General features: G+C 38.3%; 1 protein-coding gene across 3 annotated transcripts in view; it reads right to left on the reverse strand.

Annotated features, from left to right (window-relative positions):
• The window catches only part of RNF24 (ring finger protein 24), an 85,889-nt gene that overhangs the window by 22,773 nt on the left and 42,166 nt on the right, over window positions 1-20,950 (reverse strand). For 2 of the 3 annotated variants that reach the window (XM_047771550.1, XM_047771552.1), the window contains exons 2-3: window positions 4,731-4,768; window positions 4,393-4,542 (exon numbers count right to left, since the gene is read on the reverse strand). In XM_047771550.1, coding sequence (XP_047627506.1) covers window positions 4,393-4,535 — 143 coding nt within the window. In that variant the 5' untranslated portion in view covers window positions 4,536-4,542; window positions 4,731-4,768. The remainder of the gene's footprint in view (window positions 1-4,392; window positions 4,543-4,730; window positions 4,769-20,950) is intronic. The other variant, XM_047771551.1, reaches the window with a different exon arrangement.

A 20,950-nucleotide genomic window follows, 5' to 3' on the forward strand; every position in this document is an offset into this window, starting at 1 on the left:
TCTCGTTTAGACTTAAAGTTGTATTCTGCGGTTCTGATGAGTCTGGCTAGATGAGTCTGATGAGTGAGTGGAAGGTGCTAGAGAACTTAAGCTATGTCTAAAATGGACTCTTAATTTGGAATGGATGGGCAATGGGGTCCTACAGTACAACATAGGGAACTGTGTGTGCCTGGGTCACTTTGCTGTACAATAGAGATTGAAGAAACACTGTAAATCAATTATAATTTTAAAAAAGGCAAAAAATTTCATTAAATAAATTTAAAAACATGGGCTTGAGTAATTTTACAGGAGCTGAATCCATTAATCTCCAGATTAACTGTAATGACTTTCAAAATCCATACTTAACATGTGAAGAGTTAAAGGTAACAAACTGAGATCATCAGAAACTTCCTTATACCATGATTAAAATTTCAAAATGGTGCAATCACTTTTTTTTTTTGTCTTTTTGCTATTTCTTGGGCTGCTCCTGCGGCATATGGAGGTCCCCAGGCCAGGGGTCGAATTGGAGCTGTAGCCACCAGCCTACTCCAGAGCCACAGCAACGCGGGATCCGTCCGAGCCGCGTCTGCAACCTACACCACAGCTCACGGCAACGCCGGATCGTTAACCCACTGAGCAAGGGCAGGGATCGAACTTGCAACCTCATGGTTCCTAGTTGGATTCGTTAACCACTGCGCCACGACGGGAACTCTGCCAATGACTTTTAAATGAAATTTAGAAATGTTTGGACATGACTGGCTTCTCTGATTAAACAAGATAATTTTATTTTAGTGTAGAAGATCCACACTTAGTTGCTTTGTTAGCTCAACAATGAAAAAAGATACAAAATAGATAAAATGTGAACAATGATAATGCATGAAGAGTGCTATCATTTTCCTTTATTTACTTATTTGCTTGATTTTTTTTGGAATATAATGAGGTAAAACGTTGTTTCACAACTTATTTCTCAAAAAATTTTACCCATGATCACAATTGGTATACTAGCGATTTTCTTAAAACAAAAAAGTTAAAGGCTTAATTAATTCTTTGACATAGTAAAAACTATACTAAAAAACTATGCATTTAAGACTACTTTAGGATTTCCCATTGTGGCTCAGTGGGTTAAAAACCTGACTAGTATCCATGAGGATGTGGGTTCAATTCCTGGCTTCATTCAGTGGGTCAAGGATCTAGAGTTGCTGCAAGTTGTGGTATAGGTCACAGATGTGGCTTGGATCTGGTATTGCTGTGGCTGCAGCTCCAATTCAACCCCTAGCCTTGGAAGTTCCATATGCCACAGGTGCATCCTTAAAAAGCAAAATAAAATAAAATAAAAAGAATACTTTATATACAATAATGCTTCCTTAATGAACCTCTTCTTTTTTATATTTTGTTCTATTTTTATATTATTTTTGTCTACTTAAAAAAATTTGGTTTCAAATATTAAATTCACAATTTTTTTGGGGGGGCTGCACCCACAGCATGTGGAACTTCCTGGGCCAGGGGTCAAACCTGAGCCACAGCAGTAACAATGTTGGATATTTAATTTGCTGCATCACCAGGGAACTCCGTTATATTTACAAATTTCTGAGTTAAGCCACTATTTGGAGACGAATTAACAAAAAATTTAGTAGGTCTGAAAAAAAGGGATAGATTTTAAAGCTATAAGATCCTATTTATGTCATGACTAATTTCCTAATTTAAAAAAATGCTGAATATTTACATAACGTTTATCATATTATTAAGGGGCAATGGCATTTAAAAAAATTTATAGTTGATTTACAATGTTGCGCTAATTTCTGCTGTATGGCAAAGTAACTCAGTTGTACATATTATATATTCTTTTTATTTTATTCCATTTTATTTAAAAATTTTTTAGGGCCATACCCACAGCATATGGAAGATCCCAGGCTAGGGGTCAAATCAGAGATGCAGCTGCCAGCCTACACCACAGCTGCAGCAATGCCAGATCTGAGCTGCATCTGCGACCTATATATACCATAGCTCATGGCAATGCTGGATTCTTAAACCACTGAGGGAGGACAGGGATCAAACCCGCATCCTCCTGGATACTAGTCAGGTTTGTAATCCACTGAGCCACAACAGGAATTCCCAGTACCACTTCTTAATTCATTCATCTGTCGACAGGCATTTAGGTTGTTTCCATGTCTTGGCTATTGTTAATAGTGCTGCTATGAATATACGGGTGCATGTATCTTTCTGAATGAAAGTTTTGTCTGGACATACACCCAGGAAAGGGATTCTGGATCATATGGTAATTCTGAGGAGACTCCATACTGTTTTCTGTAGTGGTTGTACCAACTTACAGACTCACCAACAGTGTAGGAGGGTTTCCTTTTCTCTACATCCTCTCCAGCATTTATTTGTAGACTTACTAATGATGGCCGTTCTGATGGGTGTGAAGGGATACCTCATTGTAGTTTTGATTTTCATTTCTCTAATAATTAGTGATGCTGAATGTCTTTTCATGTGCCTACTGCCCATCCTTATTTCTTTGGAGAAATGTCTATTTACATCTTCTGCACATTTCTTGATTGGGTTATTTTTTTATTGTTGAGTTGTATGAGTTATTTGTATATTTTGGAGATTAAACTCTTGTAGGTTGCATCTGCAAATATTTTCTCCCATTCTGTAGGTTGTCTTTTCTTTTTTATGGTTTCCTTTGGTGTACAAATGCTTTGATTAGGCTCCATTTGTTTATTTTTGCTTTTCTTTCTTTTTTTCTTTTTTTTGCTCTTTAGGGCTGCACTTGTAGCATATGGAAGTTTCCAGGCTAAGGGTCGAATCAGAGCTATGGCTGCTGGCCTACACCACAGCCACAGCAATGTGGGATCTGAACCCCATCTGTGATCTGTACCATAGCTCACAGCAATGCTGGAGCCCCCACCCAATGAGCAAGGCCACGGATGGAACCTGCATCCTCATGGATATTAGTCAATTCATTTCCACTGTGATACAATGGGAACACCCTGTTTTATTTCTAATGCCTTGAGAGACTGACCTAAGAAAACATTTGTACAATTTATGTAAAGAATGTTTTGCTTACATTCTCTTCTAGGAGTTTCTATGGTGTCATGTCTTATCTTTAAGTCTTTAAGCCATTTTTTTTTTCTTTTTATGGCCACACCTGTGGCATGTGGAAGTTCCCAGGCTAGGGGTCGAATTGGAGCTGCAGCTGCAGGTCTATGCCACAGCCACAGCAATGGTGGATCTGAGCCACACTGGTGACCTATGCCACAGCTTGTAGCAATGCTGGATCCTTAACCCCCTAAGCGAGGCCAGGGATCGAACCTGAGTCCTCATGGACACTATGTTGGGTTCTTAACCCGCTGAAGCACAACAGGAAGTCACTTTGAATTTATTTTTGTGTATGGTATAAAGGTGTGTTCTAATTTCATTCATTTACATAAGGGTAATCACATTTTTGAGAACTTCATAAAAGATTCACTTTCCATGAAGAATGGCAACAATTAATTATTGCTGAAAGATATATGATGATGGTATTTATAATACTGTGCAAATACTGAAAACTTTCAGATGTATAATTATTTAATAAACTCCTCTTCTCTTTTATTCCATAAAGCTCTTTGAATACAGCATAAACATTTTTATAGTCTTATAAAATTTTGGGTTTGAAAATTAGGCCCTATTTAAAAACTTAAAAAGAGAAAAAATGCTTGCTTAAACAATTATGAGTCAGTCAACTGTGAATCTTTACTGGCCAAATCCATTTCTCCTTCTTTGTCACTTGTTTGTACGTGCTCCCGAGCTTGTGGAATAGTGTTTTACGCAGATAATCAATCACCTGTACAACTAACCAGTTCAACAACAAATGGGAGCTTAAGATCTGATATCCCACAAGAATAGTTTTTTTTTTGGGCCATGCCCATGGCATACAGAAGTTCCTGGGCCAGGGATCGAACCCATGCCACAGAAGTAACAATGTCAGATCCTTAAGCTGCTGAGCCACCAGGGAACTCCCACGAGAATATTTTTAAAGGCTTGGATCTTGTTTTGGACATTGTTTCCTTATTCCTTTAGCTAACACCCTTCTTAAAAGCAATTCTGAAATTTCTGAGAAAGTAGATTAAATCTTGGGGACAATGACAAATGTCTCTGGGCTAGGTGCTAATATGTTAGAAAAATAAATGAAGATAATCTTCCCCATAGTGTAAAATACCTCATCAGCAGATAAGACTGAGGAATCAATAAAGGTGTTTTACCAATTAGTAACTCGCAGAAGGTTAAAATGTTAAGCCACCTTAATTTTAGAAAATTTTCTAATTAGCATATGTACAAAAATTTTTAACCTAAGGTTAGAAAGCTGACTTACTACTGATTTTTAATATTGACAACATAGAATAAAAGCAACATAGAATAAAAATTGATTACCTAATCAAGTAGCAACAGAAGAGTAAACTAAGGATGAAGACAAATATAGCAGTGCCAAAAACCACAATATATATGTTGAGTGGTAGATTCTGGAATCCAATATTAGGCATCCTGAAGTTGTAATGTGGGAAATCTGAGCTCATGGATGAACTGTGGGGAAAGAAAAGAATGGGAAAAAATTAGATTATAAAGACTAAGAACCAATATAGCATTATCTCCATACACATATAGAGGCAATTTATTTTCTTAAGGCTTAACCCCATTTGAATCAAATTTGATAGAGGGTTAATATCCTTGCCATTAATTAATTACATCACAAATATTTAATGAGTACTTACTAGGTACGTGGCACTATTCCAGATGCTTGAGATCCTACCTAAAAAGTTTTACGAAAAGATATTCAGAGAGAGGTATTTCTGAAATAATGCCAGTAATCAATAAATACACGAAAAAGTTAAACCTCAAAGAAGTGCAAAGGAGAAGTTCCTGCTGTGGCTCAGTGGTAACAAACCCAATTAATATTCATGAGGATGCGGGTTCGATTCCTGGCCCTGCTCAGTGGGTTAAGGATCTGGTGTTGTGAGCTGTGGTGTAGGTCACAGACATGGCTCTGATCCTGAGTTGCTTGGCTGTGGCTATGGCCACCGACTGCACACTCTGATGTGACCCCTAGCCTGGGAATTTCCATATGCTGCAAGTGTGGCCCTAAAAAGACCAAAAAAAAAAAAAAAGTACAAAGGAAGAAAAAGGAACAAGTGTAGAGATTGTAAAAACTCTTTAACCTTTAAAGTAGTAATATTTATAGTGATAAAATACTTGAGATAACTTAGATATCTCACAAGGAGATAATTAAATTGATTAAATAATTATATAGAGTCATATGTTAACATTAATAGGTCATGAAAACCTGTTTTCAATAATTTAAAATTTAACAAAGATATGTGGGAAAATTAATCAGGATATAAATTGTATATAAAAGAGGATCCCAATTTTGAAAAAGGTTGAAAAAAAGGTAGGATACAGACATATTTGTATATATAGGTAGGTAGGTGTGTGTGTGTGTGTGTGTGTGTGTGTGTATGTGTGTACATGTTTGCAGCAGAAAAAAGCCTGAAAGCCAACATACCAAAATGTTAATAGTGGCTTGTGATTTACTAGTCATTTTGATTTTCTTCTTTTTAACACCCCCCCCCCCCTGGAGTTCTCTTGTGGCACAGTGGGTTAAGGATTCGGCACTGTCACTGCAGCAGCTTGGGTTGCTTCTGTGGCTCAGGTTTGATTCCTGGCTCCTGACCTTCCACATGGGTGTGGCCAAAAACCCCACAAAACCCTTTATTAAATCAGGCTCTGTTCTAAGCATTTTACTGGCTTTATTTTAATTTTCACATAAAATTTCTATAGGTAGGTATCATAACATCTCCATTTTATATATAAGGGAACCAAAGCTTAGAGTTTTGGTCACATAGCCATAACTGACCAAGTATGTATGAGAGTAAAGGCCTCTCCAACTCCAAAGCCAGTGCCCTCAGCCTATAAGCTCTATAGTCTTTACAATTAGAAAATACTAAAAAAGGGCCTATTTCTGTTGATAAGTTTGGTAATACTTACTGATCACTACACAGTTAAAATACCATGAATGGAGCCTGTCCCTTTTTTTTAGGTGATGAGCTATAAAGTGGCTCATCACACCTTCATGCTAGGATTTTGTCATTTTGATTCATTACAAAATAAAGAGCAACTGCCAGGCTTGATTATGAAGACCACATAATGGTAACTGAATTATCCATGATGACTGCCAAAATAAAGACAGAACTAAACAAAACCCCCACCAAACAAAATGCTCCTGCTTTTATTTATACAAGGTACATTAAAAATGTGTTTGTAGATCTTTGGTGTCCTTGTTGGTTCCCAGAAGAGCATATTTATGTAGACAACATTGAGATACTGACTGGCTGTATTGGAAACCTCAGTGTTATCATTACTTTAATTTCCAACTTCTAATAACTTATTTCAGGAAGCAACACCTGAAAAGAACTACTTCATCCCATGGAAACTCCTCTCTGAGAACTTTCAAACAAAAATAACAGACAATATTTAGTTTTGAACATTTAGCCACTTTCTGCAGGTGCTTTTATTCAAATATATAATTTCCTTTTTCTTACATTTAGATCTTCTTAAAAGAGAAGGAAGGAGTTAAGGAGTACTTTACTAAATATATCTAGCACATATACTGTAGAGCTATAAGGAAATACAGCTGCACAAAACTTAACTCTTCTACACTGCTGACAGGGCTTCATTTGATGACTCCTGCAAGAGTCAAGACTTAGATGACTATCCTTCAAATATACATACAAAATTTGGCCACGCCAGCAGCATGTGGAAACTCCCGGGCCAGGGATGGAACCTGAACCATAGCAGCAACCCGAGCCACAGCAGGGACAACACTGGATCCTTAACCCACTGCACCACAAGGGAATTCTTATCCTTCAATTCCTTAGTTATACCTTTCACCAGACAAACTGGGCTTGGTAAAAATAATTCTCATCTTAGGAAATAGGAGATTAAAGGTATATGCTAGGTGGGCTAATAGAGAAGACACAGGCAAACAGATGGAAACTTGTATAGTGGAAAAAGGGACAGGTTTGTAGTCAGCAACTCTAGACGTTATTCCCAGGATGTCACTAGCGAGTCAGTGCTTGGTCCATCTATGCTTCAATTTTCTCATCTTTTATTTTTTAATTTTTTTTATTTTTTTGTCTTTTTTTTTTTTGCTATTTCTTTGGGCCGCTCCCGCGGCATATGGAGGTTCCCAGGCTAGGGGTTGAATCGGAGCTGTAGCCACCGGCCTATGCCAGAGCCACAGCAACTCGGGATCCGAGCCGCGTCTGCAACCTACACCACAGTTCACGGCAACGCCAGATCGTTAACCCACTGAGCTAGGGCAGGGATCGAACCCGCAACCTCACGGTTCCTAGTCGGATTCATTAACCACTGCGCCACGACGGGAACTCCCTCTCATCTTTTAAATGGGACAATGTCTATCCTATCAACTTCAAGGATTCCTGGAAGGATAAAAGGAGACTATTTTAGTGTTTGAAAACTGAGTTAGGACAAAATACTAAGGCTCTAATATGTGTGTGTATAAGTGTGTGTCTGTGTGCGCGCATATGTGTGTGTACACTTTGGTGGGGGGGGGTAGGGGAGAGGAATGATATTAAATAAAAGTAGTAAATAATGCAAAAGAAGCCCTAGCAAAGATCAAGTCTCTATAGAGGATTCTAACCAAACCAACTCCTCCTTCCTCAGAGAGCTTCTCTGCACACACTGCCAAGCTTTGTGTCAAGCGTCCTGCCAACCTGGCCACTAGAGACAGAAACTGGAAACCTATCCGGGCCAAAGGTAACCATCAATATAGGCCAGCTGGGAGTGATCTGATAGTGTGAGAATGCTATCCAGAAGGGGTCTTTGTACAGGGTAGTATCACCAATGAACTTGGGAATTCTGGACAGTGACACATCTGCAATCCTCTCCATATTTTAAGCTGATGTATTTATTCTAGGAGGGAAGGAGTCCACACAGAACACACCAAGAAGAGGTCTAACAGGGCAGTGTCATCTCCTTTCCTGCTTAAAAGAGGTTGTTGGTCACATTACATTAAGCATATCACTGTGCACTTCAGTCTAATTCAACAAGGCACTGTGTGCCAGGTCTGTAATAAAGAAAGGAGCAAGAAAAGTGTGTTCAGAGGAGGGGAGAGGTCTCATATAACATGCTCACTTCAGAATTCTGCTTAGGTTTGGAATTTTCCTAGAAAAAAGGAGAAAATTCTTTTTTTCCCATTTCTACTTCTATCTTCTGCAAGGCCCTTTAAAAATTTTTATTATTTAAAAATTATAGTTGATATACAATGTTGATAGTCTCTGGTATACAGCAAAATGATTCAGTTTTATACAAGCACACACACAGATACACTCTTTTTCATATTCTTTTTCATTATGGCTTATGACAGTAGTTCCTTGTGTTCCCTGAATATAGCCCCTTTATCTATTTTATATATAGCAGCTTGTATTTGCTAATCCAAAACTCCCCATTCCCTTTCCCCTTTGTTAAGCATAAGTTTGTTTTCTATGTTTATGAGTCTGTTTCTGTTTTGTAAAGTAAGTTCCTTTGTATCATATTTTAGATTCCACATATAAGTTATATCATTTGGTATTTCTTTTTTTCTTTTTTTTGCTTTTTTTAAGGGCTGCACCTGGCACATGAGCCTCCCAGGCTACAGCTGCTGGCCACAGCCACAGCAATGCCAGATCCGAGCCGGGTCTGCGACCTACCCCACAGCTCATGGCAATGCCAGATCCTTAACCACTGAGCGAGGCCAAGGATTGAACCCACAACCTCCTGGTTCCTAGTGGGATTCGCTTCCACTGTGCCACAACAGGAACTTACCATCTTTCTCTTTCTGACTTACTTCATTTAGTATGAGAATTTCTAGGTCCATCCAATGTTGCTGCAAATGGCATTATTTCATTCTTTTTCTATGGCTGAGTATTATTACATTGTGTATTATATACCACATCTTCTTTATCCATTCATTTGTCAATGGAGATTTAGGTTGCTTTCATGTCTTGGCTATTGTAAACAGTACTATGAACACTTGGGTGTATGTAGCTCTTCTTTTTTTCTTTTTACAGCCTCACCTGCAGCATATGGAAGTTCCAGGGTTAGGGGTGGAAAAAGAGCTGTAGTTGTAGTCTATACCACAGCCACAGTAACACTGTGATTTGAGCTGCATCTGTGACCTATCCTACAGCTTGCTGAAACACAGGGAGGGAGGCCAGGAATGGAACCAGCATCCTCACAGACACTGTGTCAGGTTCTTAACCCACTGAGCCACAACAGGAGTTCCTGCATGTATCTTTTCGAATTAGAGTTTTCTCCACATATATGCCCAGGAGTGGGATTGTGTGGTAAATATTTTTAGTTTTTTTTGTTTGTTTTAAATCAATATATATGGATTTTCTGTCTTGGTGCAGCGGAAATGAATCCGACTAGCAACCATGAGGTTGCGGGTTCGATCCCCAGGTTCGCTCAGTGGGTTAAGGGTCTGGTGTTGCGGTGAGCTGTGGTGTAGGTTGCAGACATGGCTCGAATCAGGTGTTGCTGTGGCTCTGGAGTAGGCTGGCAGCAACAGCTCCAATTAGACCCCTGCAGGTGTGGCCCTAAAAAGACTAAAAAAAAAAAAAATCAATATATTTTGCCAATACTATGTAATTCAATAATGGATTGCATTTCACATTAATCTGTAACAGATGAAGATGTTTGATAGTAGAAAATATTAAAAGACATACTAACACAAAATAAAAATGTCAAGTAAAAATCATTTAAAAAATTGAAGTACCACAAGCATTTAGTAATTAAAACTCATCAGTCTCTTTTTCTGGTCTTTTGTCTTTTTAGGGCCACACCATGGGAACAATTTGCATACTTTTTTTTTTTTGCCTTTTTGCCTTTTCTTGAGCCACTCCCTCGGCATATGGAGGTTCCCAGGCTAGGGGTCTAATTGGAGCTGTAGCCGCTGGCCTACGCCAGAGCAACAGCAACTTGGGATCCGAGCCTCGTCTGCAACCCACACCACAGTTCGAGGCAACGCCGGATCCTTAACCCACTGAGCAAGGCCAGGGACCAAACCCGCAACTTCATGGTTCCTAGTCGGATTCGTCAACCACTGCGCCACGACGGGAACTCCTATTTGCACCGTTAAGGTGGTGATTCTGACTGGTGTGAGGTGATCCGTCACTGTAGTTTTGATGTGCATTCCTCTATAATTAGTGATGTAGAATATCTTTTCATGTGCCTATTGGCCATCTGTACATCTTCTTTGGAGAAAAGCCTATTTAGCTCTTCTGCCCATTTCTTGGCTGGGTTTTTTTTTTGGTTTTTTTTTTTTTTTGTTATTGAGTTGTCTGAGCTGTTTGTATATGTTGGAATTTAAGCCCTTTTCGGTTGCATCATTTGCAAATACTTTCTCCCATTCTATAGGTTGTCTTTTCGTTTTGTTGATAGTTTCTTTTGCTGTGCAAAAGCTTGTAAGTTTGATTAGGTCATGTTTATTTTTGCTTTTATTTCTATTACCTTGGGAGACTGACTTAAGAAAACATGCAAGGTTCCTCCCCCCAATTTTTTGTTTTTTTTTTCAGGGCTGCATCTGTTGCGTATGGAGGTTCCCAGGCTAGGGGCTGAATCAGAACTGTAGCTGCCGGCCTATGCCACAGCCACAGCAATGCCAGATCCCAGCCTCGTCTATGACCTACTCCACAGCTCAAGGCAATTCTGGATCCTTAACCCACTGAGTGAGGCCAGGGATTGAACCCACATACTCTTTGGTACTAGTCTAGTTCATTACTGCTGAGCCACAAAGGGAACTCCACAGATCCTCTTTCAAAGCCTACCTATAGTAAAAAATAGGCTGTTGTGGCCTGCTTTAACTTAGGTTCGGGAGCTTAATAACACTTTCAAAATTATGTGTATCTAGGGGGATACACTCTGGGTTTTTAAAAGCAAACTTTGGAAACGTATAGTTAGAACTGGACAAGTTAACAAATTTGAGAACTTTCTAATGACCAACTTGTTTTAAAAAGTTTTACCCTTAGTTCTATTGAAAAAAAAAAAAGATTTATCAAATCAAACCTTTTCCTTATTATCAAAGGTTGTAATTAAATTTCTAATTATGATTTTATTAAGTGTTTTTATCTTAACTATACTGGAAACTTCATGATAACAGGATCTGTGATGTTCTGATGATTATGGCATGCCTAGCATCTAGGATGTGATCAGGATATATTAAATGAAGGATTAAATAACAATATAAACTTACTCAATATGTACATGTTCAAATGAAATCTTCTCTCAAGAAACACATTTCTGTCCCTTATAATATTATCCCAAATGCCATTTCCTTGAGGCTCTGCAGAAGCCTTCTTGCAATAATCTAGAAGTTTCAGTTTCTAACACCTTCCTGCTCTCTTTTTTGTTTTTATTAGTTTTTGAGATATAATTTATGTACCAGAAAATTCACTTTAAATTACCTTATTTTGAATGTAATTCAATGATTTTCAGTAAATTTAGAGTTGTGCAATCATCAACCATAATCCTATTCCAGATCATTAAAATCATCCCCAAAAGGAAACTGTACCCATTAGCTGTCATTCCCTATTCCAACCCTCAGCCCGAGGCAACTACAAATCCACTTTGTCTCCAAAGACTTGCCTTTCTCCGACAGTTTATGTAAGTGGAATTGCAATGTATGGTCTGTTGTGTATGGCTCTTTGATTTAGCACAATGTCTTCAATCTTCAAAGCTCATCGATATTATAGCCTATATTAACATTCTGTCGCCCCCCCCCCCTTTTTTTGGCCACACCCATGACAAATGGAAATTCCTGGGCCAGGAATCAAAGTTGTGCCACAGCAGCAACCACTTCAGTAACAACGCCAGATCCTTAACCTGCTGCGCCACAAGAGAACTCCCCCTGTGTCCTTATACTGACAAATAGTTTTTCACTTTATGGATAAATTATTTTTCTTTATTCATTTACCAGTTGACAGACGTTTGCATTGTTCCCACTTTTGGGCTATTAAGAATAATTCATGTGTAATTTTTTGTGTGTGGATATATATCTTCATTTCTCTTGGGTATATAACTAGGAGTGAAGTTGCTGGGTCATATGGTAACTTAATGCTTAACCTTTTGAGTAACTGCCAGACTGTTTTTTTTTTTTTTTTCTTTTTTAAATGGCCACACCTGCAGCATATGGACGTTCCTAGGCCAGAGACTGAATCTAAACCACAGCTTTGGCCTATACTACAGCTGTGGCAATGCCAGATTCTTTAACCCACTGGGCTGGGCCAGGAATTGAACCTGTACCTCTACAGCAACCTGAGATGCTGCAATAGGATTCTTAACTCACTGCATCCCAGTGGGAACTCCCAAACTTGTTGTCTTTTTTTGATTTCAGCCATCCTAGTGAGTGTGAAGTGGTATCTCACTGTGATTTTTGATTTGCATTTCATTAATGATTGGTGATACTGTACATATTTTCATGTGCATATTGGCTACTCATATATCATCTTTGGGGAAATATTTAAATCTTTGGCCCAATTTTTTTTTCTTCTTTTTAGGGCTGCACCCAAGGCATATGGAAGTTCCCAGGTTAAGGTTGGATCGGAGCTGCAGCTGCCAGCCTACACCATAGCCACAGCAATGCCAGAGCTGAGCCTTGTTTGTGACCTACACTGCAGCTCATGGCAACAATGGATCCTTAACTCACTGAGTGGGGCCAGAGATCAAACCCGCATCCTCATGGATACTAGTCAGGTTTGTTACTGCTGAGCCACAATGGGAACTCCAAGGTTTAGAATTATGTGTTTTTTTTTTTTTTTTCCTGGTCCAATTTTAAACTCAGGTTATTTGTTTTCTTATTATTGAGTTGTAAAACCTCTTTATATATTCTGGATATAGATGCTTTATCAGCTATAAAACTTGCAAATCTTTTTGCTCCATTTTAGGTTTGTCTTTTTACTTTATTTATTTATTTATTTGTCTTTTGTCTTTTTTGTTGTTGTTGTTGCTATTTCTTGGGCCGCTCCCGCGGCATATGGAGGTTCCCAAGCTAGGGGTTGAATCGGAGCTGTAGCCACCGGCCTACGCCAGAGCCACAGCAACGCGGGATCCGAGCCGCGTCTGCAACCTACACCACAGCTCACGGCAACGCCGGATCGTTAACCCACTGAGCAAGGGCAGGGACCGAACCCGCAACCTCATGGTTCCTAGTCGGATTCGTTAACCACTGCGCCACGACGGGAACTCCTGTCTTTTTACTTTAATGGTATCTTTTGAAGTTTTTAATTTTGATGAAGTTCATCTTATCAATTTTTTATTTATTGCTTATACTTTTGTTGCTGTAACTAAGAAATTCTTGTCTAACTCAAGGTCATAAAGATTTACTTATATGTTTTAAGAGCTTTATAATTTGAGCTATGTAATCTTTAGCTCTATGATCTATTTTGAGGTAATCTATATATATGGTGCAAGACAAAAGTTTATCTCTCCCCCTGATTAGCATCATCTACTGGATGAGGTTGTTGGTCACTTTACATTAAGCACACCACTGTGCACTTTAGTCTAATTCAACAAAGCACTGTGTGTCAGGTCTGCAGTAAAGAAGGGAATAAGAAAAATGTGTTTGGAAGGGGAGAGGTTCATCATTTTGCATAGCTTAAAAGAAAATCTACTGACCAAAAATTTATTTCTGGGCTCTGGATTTTGTTTCACTGATCTATGTCTTTTTTTTTCTTTTGCCTTTTTAGGGCTGTGCCTGCGGCGTACAGGGGTGGGGGTCCCAGGCTAGGAGTCTTGAATTGGAGCTACAGCTGCCAGCCCACACCACAGCCACAGCAATGCATGATCTGAGCCACATTTGTGACCTACACCACAGCTCATGGCAACGCTGGATCCTTAACCCACTGAGTGAGGCCAAGGATTGAACCCACATACTCACTGACACTATGTCGGCTTCTTTACTTGATGATCCACAATGGGAACTCCATGTCTTTGCTTCTTTTTTTTTTTGTCTTTCTGTCCTTTTAGGGCCACACCTGTGGCATATGGAGATTCCCAGGCTAGGGGTCCAACTGGAGCTATAGCTGCCAGCCCATGCCAAAGCCACAGCGAAGCCAGATCCGAGCTGTGTCTTCGACCTACACCATAGCTCACTGCAATGCCAGATCCTTAACCCACTGATTGAGGCCAGGGATTGAACCTGCAACCTCACAGTTTCTAGTCGGATTCATTTCCACTGTGCCACGATAGGAACTCTCTCCACATCTTCGTTTCTAATCTGAATGCATTTTATTTTTCTTTCCTGACCATCTTGGCTGGAACTTCCAATGCAATGTTGAAAAGAAATGAATGCAGATATCCTTGCCTTGTTCCCAAACTTAGAGGGAAATCGTTTAGGCTCTCATCATTAATTACGATGTTAGCTATAAGTTTTTTTACATTTTTTAAATTAAAAAATTTTAAAATTATAGTTGATTTACAAGCTATGTTTTTATGTATGCTTTATGTATAAGCTTCTTCTATTCCTTGTTTGTTAAGAATTATTACTCATATCGGTCTATTATGTTAATTGGTTTTCTGATGTTAAATTAACTGCATTCCTGGTGTAATTCTTACTTGGTCACAATCATTTTCATATGTTTCAAGAATCAGTCTGTTAATATTTTGTGGAGGATTTCTGAAGCAATAGTCATAAGAGATACTGATTTGTTGGCATAAAGTAGTTAATAGCTCAGGGGTTAGTAAACTATGACCCACGGCCTATTTTCATACGGCCCACAAGCTAGGAATGGTTTTTACATTTTAAAAAGGTGTATTAAAAAGCAAACAAACAAGAATATATGATAGAGACAATATATGGCCCTCAAAGCTTCAAACATTTACTGTCTGGCCATTTGTAGAAAAAAAATTGCCAACTCCTGGTCTAGCTAAAGGCTTCTCAATTCTGTTACTCTTTTCACTCCTGGGGATATAGCCAGAGAAAACTCTAATTAGAAAAGATGCATGCATCCCAATGTTCACTGCAGCACTATTTACAATAGCCAAGACATGGAAGTAACCAAAATGTTCATCAACAGAGGAACAGATAAAGAAGATGTAGTACATATATACAATGGATTATTATTCCGCCATAAAAAAATGAAATAATGCCATTTGTAGCAACATGGACAAAACTAGAAATTATCATACTAAGTGAAGTCAGACAAATGTCATACGATATCACTTATATGTGGAATCTAATAAAAATGATACAAAAGAACTTATTTAAAAAACAGTAACAAACTCACAGATTTTGAAACAAATCTTATGGTTTCCACAGGTGAAACAACTGGGGGGAGGGAAGAAGTGGGAGGGTAGGAATAACACATGCACACTACTGTATAAAATAGATGATTAGTAAGAACTACTGTATAGGAGTTCCCGTCGTGGCTCAGTGGTTAACGAATCTGACTAGGAACCATGAGGTTGGCCTTGCTCAGTGGGTTAAGGATCTGGCGTTGCCGTGAGCTGTGGTGTAGGTCACAGACATGGCTTGGATCTGGCATTACTGTGGCTGTGGTGTAGGCCAGCGGCTACAGCTCCAATTATCCCCTAGCCTGGGAACCTCCATATGACGTGGGTGTAGCTCTAGAAGAGAAAAAAAACCAAAAAACAGAACCACTCTATAAAAATAGATGATTAATAGATGATTAATATAGCAAAGGAAAATCTACTCAATAATTTGTAATAACCTATATGGGAAAAAAGAATGGGTATATTTATATGTGTGACTGATTCACCTTACTGTACATGAAACTAAGATAATATAAATCAACTATATTCCAATAAAATAAAATTAAACAAACAGACAAAAAGAACCAACTTTTGATTTCACTGATTTTCCTCTATGTATTTCCTGATTTTCCTGTTTTGTATTTCATTAATTTCTACTCTAATTTTTATTCTATCCAGCCTCTACTTGCTTTGGGTTTAGTTTGCTCTTATTTTTCTAGTTTTTCAAGTGGAAGCTTAGGTTATTGATTTGAATTATTTACTCTTGTCTAATATAAGCATTTACAGCTATAAATGTCCCTATAACTCTTGCTTTAATTATGCCCCATTAATTTTTTTTTTGGCCGAGCCTACAACATGTGGAAGTTCCTGAGCCAGAATTGGACATGCACCACAGCAGCGACTGGGGCCACTGCAGTGACAATGCTGGATCCTTAACCTGCTGAGCCACCGTGGAACTCTGCCATTAATTTTTTTGTAATCATCAATGATCTAATTTTTTGAGCAATGATGTAATAAAAATAATTTATTAAAAAACAAATTTATAAAATGTCAAGTAGCAGAGTTTTCTTGTGGCACACTGGGTTAAGGATCCGGCATTGTCACTGCAGCAGTTCTGGTTACTGCTGCGGTGTGGGTTTGATCCCTAGCCTAGGAACTTCCATATGCTGCAAGTGTGGCCAAAAAAAAAGTCAAGTAGCAAATGGTTATTACAAAAGTGATACTTTTGAATATAACTTTATAAATTTTGGTCTATCACAACTTCTTAAGCACATATACCCTGCATATGTTTAAAAAATTTGAAGTGAAATTCACATAACATAAATCATATTAAAGTAATTCAGCTGCATTCAGTGTCTTCACAATGTTGTGCAACAACCACCTTTATCTAAGTCCAAAACAGTTCACACTCTAAGTTTAATAAAATTCTGTACCCATGAAGCAATTACTCCCTGTACCTTCCCCTTTCCCAGTTCTGGCAACTGCCAAACTACTTTTTGTTTCTGTGGATTTACAGATACTGCATATTTCATAAACATGGAATCATACAGTATATGACACTTTGTATCTGTCTTCTTTCACTTGGCATAATGTTTCTGAGTTTCATATTCATGTTGTAGCATTTATTAGTAGTTTTAAAAAAGGGGGCATCCACAACAATTTTATTGATTTATTTATATAAAATTTTTTTTGGCTGCGCCCATGGCATGTGGAAAGTCCTGGGTCAGGGATCAAACCCACATCACAGCAGCAACCAGGGCCACAGAAGTGACAATGCCCAATCCTTAAGTGCTAGGCCACCAGGGAACTCCTCATATCAGTACTTATTTTATGGCTTATTATATGAACATACCACAATTTTTAAAAATAAGGTACAACTGATGTACAATATTATGTAAGTTTCCGGTGTATAACATAGAGATTCACAATTTTTAAAGGTTATATACCATTTACAGTTATTATAAAATATTGGCTGTATTCCCTGTGTTGTACTATAGCTATATAGCTACATCTTTGTAGCTTTATTTTATACATAATAGTTTGTACCTTTTTTTTTTTTTGTCTTTTTGCCATTTCTTGGGCCACTCCTGCAGCATATGGAGGTTCCCAGGCTAGAGGTAGAATCAGAGCCATAGCCGCTGGCCTATACCACAGCCACAGAAACATGGGATTCAAGCCGTGTCTGCAACCTACACCACAGCTCACGGCAATGCCGGATCCTTAACCCACTGAGCGAGGCCAGGGATCGATCCCGCAATCTCATGGTTCCTAGTAGGATTTGTTAACTACTGAGCCACGATGGGAACTCCAGTTTGTACCTCTTAAGCCTCTACTCATATCATGCCTCTTGCCCTTCCCTTCTCCCTACTAGTTTGTTCTCTATATCTGTGAGTCTGTTTCTATTTTGTCATATTCATTAATTTTTTTTTAGATTCCACAATAAGTGATAACATACAGTATTTGTCTTTTTCTGACTGACATTTCATTTAGCATCATACCCTCCAAGTCCACCATGTTGTTGCAAATGACAAAATTTCCTTCCTTTTGATGACTGAGTCATATTTCATCATATATACACCACATCATCTTCTTCTTCTTTTTATTTATTTTTTTATTTTTTATTTTGTTTTGTCTTTTTGCTATTTCTTGGACCACTCCTGTGGCATATGGAGTTTCCCAGGTTAGGGGTCGAATTGGAGCTGTAGCCACTGGCCTACACCACAGCCACTGCAACGCAGGATCTGAGCCGCGTCTGCAACCTACATTACAGCTCATAGCAACCCCAGATCCTTAACCCACTGAGCAAGGGCAGGGAGCGAACCTGCAACCTCATGGTTCCTAGTCGGATTCGTTAACTGACTAGGAACCATGCGCCACAACGGGAACTCCTTCTTCTTCTTTTTAAAATCTTTTTATACTCACACCTGTAGCATATGGAAGTTCCCAGGCTAGGGGTTGCATAAGAGCTGCAACTGAGGCTTACGCCACAGCCAGGGCAACGCTGGATCCTTAAACCACTGAGCAAGGTCAAGGATTGAACCCATATTCTTACAGAGACAATGTTGGGTCCTTAACCCACTGAGCCACAATGGGAACTCCTATACCACATCTTCTTTATCTATTGATCTGGTTTACTTGGGTTTTTTTGTTTGTTTGTTTTTTGGCTGTGCCTGTGGCATATGGAAGTTCCTGTGTCAGGGATCAAATTTGTACCATAACAGGGACCTGAACTGCTGCAATGACAATGCCAGATCCTTAACTCACTGAGCCACAGGGAAATCTGTTGTTTTTTTTTTTTAAATTGAACTGTAGTTGATGTACAATCTTACATAAGTTACAGGTATATAACACTGTGATTCACAAATTCTAAAGGTTATACTCAATTTATGGTTATGATAGAATACTGGCTATATTCCCTGTACTGTATACTATATCCTTGCAGCTTATTTTATACACAATAGTGTACCTCTTATCCCCTACCCCTATCTTGTCTTCCCCTCTTCCCTCTCTGCACCCCTCCCCCAACCACTGGTAACCGCTCATCTGTTCTCTATATCTGTCTGTTTCTTTTTTTGTTATATTCACTAGTTTGTTGTACTTTTTAGATTTTACATATAAGTGATAACATACAGTAATTGTCAAGACAATTGTCATTGTCTGACTTATTTCACTTAGCATAATACTCTCCAAGTGCATCCATGTTATTGCAAAAGGTAAAATCTTTTCTTATGGCTGAACAGTATTCCATGGTGTCTTTTTTATCCATTCATCCATTGATGGACACTTAGGTTGCTTCCATATCTTGGCAATTGTATATAATGCTGCTATGAACACTGGGGTACATGCATTTTTCTGAGATAGTGCATTTTTTTTTCTTTTTTTGGATAAAGACCCAGGAATGAAACTGCTAGGTCATATGGTAGTTCTATTTTTAGTTTTTGGAGAAACCTCCATACTATTTTCCATAGTGGCTGCACCAATTTACATTCCCACCAACAGTGTACAAGGGTTCCCTCTTCTCCACATCCTCGCCAACACTGATTTGTGCTCTTTTTTAATGATAGTTACTCTGATAGGTGTAAGGTGATATTTCATTGTGGTTTTAATTTGCATTCTTCTGATGATTAACGATGATCTTTTCATGTGCCTATCGGCCATTTGCATATTTTTGGAAAAATGTCTATTCCGGTCTTCTGCCTATTTTTAATAGGGTTGTTCTAAATGGGTTGTTTATGTTTTTGATGTTGATGTATTGAGTTGTTAATGTATTTTGGATATTAGCCCCTTATTGGTCATGTCATTTGCTAATATTTTCTCTCATTTAGTAGGCTGTCTTTTTGTTTTGTCAAAGGTTTCATTTGTTTTGAGATCTCTTTCTCTCTTTTTCTAGAATACCACATTTTCTTTATTCATTTATTCACTGATAAACATTTGGGTTCTTTCTATCTTTTGGCTATTGTGAATAGTGCCATTATGAACATTTGTGTACAAGGTTTGGTTTGAGTACCTGCTTTCACTTCTTTTGGGTATTTTCCTAGGAATGGAATTGCTGGGCCATATTCTGAATCTATGTTTAATTTCTTGAGCCACCAAAATGTTTTCTACAGTGTCTGCACCATTTTACATTCCTACCAGCAATGTATTAAGATTCATATTTCTTCTTATTCTCACTAACACTTATTGTTTTCTGTGCTATTTTCAAAATACCCATCCTTGTGAAGTGGTACTTCATTATGGTTTTGGCTTGCATTTCCCTAATGACTAATGATGTTGAACATATTTTCATATGCTTATTTCATTTGTATATCTTCTTTGGAGAATTAGCTATTTAAATCCTTTGCCCATTTTTAAACTGGGCTATCTTCTTCCTGTTAAGTTGCAAGAATTCTTCATGTACTCTGGATACTAAGCCCTTATTAGATATATGATTTACAAATATCTTCTCCCATTTTGTAGTTTGTCTTTTCACTTTCTTGATAATGTCCTTTAATGCCCCAAAAGTTTAAATTCTGAAGTCTATCTTTTTTTGCTTTTTTTTCTTTTGTGGCTCATGCTTTTGATGTCATATCTAAGAATCCATTGCCAAATCCAAGGTCATGATATTTACCTCTAAGTTTTTTTTTTAAAAGCTTTCTAGTTTTAGCCCTTCTATTTATGTCATTGGTCCTAATTTTTATATAGGCTATGAGGAAGGGGGTCCAACTTTATTTTTTTTGCATGTGAATATACAGTTGTTTCAGTATCATTTGTCAGACTATTTTTTCCACATTAATGGTCTTCACATTCCTGTCAAAAATCAATTGGTTCTAGATGTCTGGGATTTATTTCTGGATTCTCAAATCTATTCCATTGGTTTATATGTCTTTGTGTCAGTATGATACTGAGCTTTTTTTTTTTTTTTTTCCTTGCCACGCCCATGGCATGTGGAAGTCGCTGGGCTAGAGACTAAACCTGCACCACAGCATTGACTGAGCTGCTGCTGTGACAATGCCAGATCCTTAACCTGCTGCACAGAAGGGAACTCCAGTACTACAGTATTTTGATTACTGTTCTTTTGTAGTAACTTTTGAAGTTGGGAAGAGTGTAATTCTCTAATTCTGTTCTATTTTTTCAAAATTATTTGGGCTAGTCAGGGCCCTGTGAAGTGCCATAAGAATCTGAGGACTGC

Source organism: Phacochoerus africanus, chromosome 3 (genome assembly GCF_016906955.1).
Source record: "Phacochoerus africanus isolate WHEZ1 chromosome 3, ROS_Pafr_v1, whole genome shotgun sequence".
Lineage (NCBI taxonomy): Eukaryota > Metazoa > Chordata > Mammalia > Artiodactyla > Suidae > Phacochoerus > Phacochoerus africanus.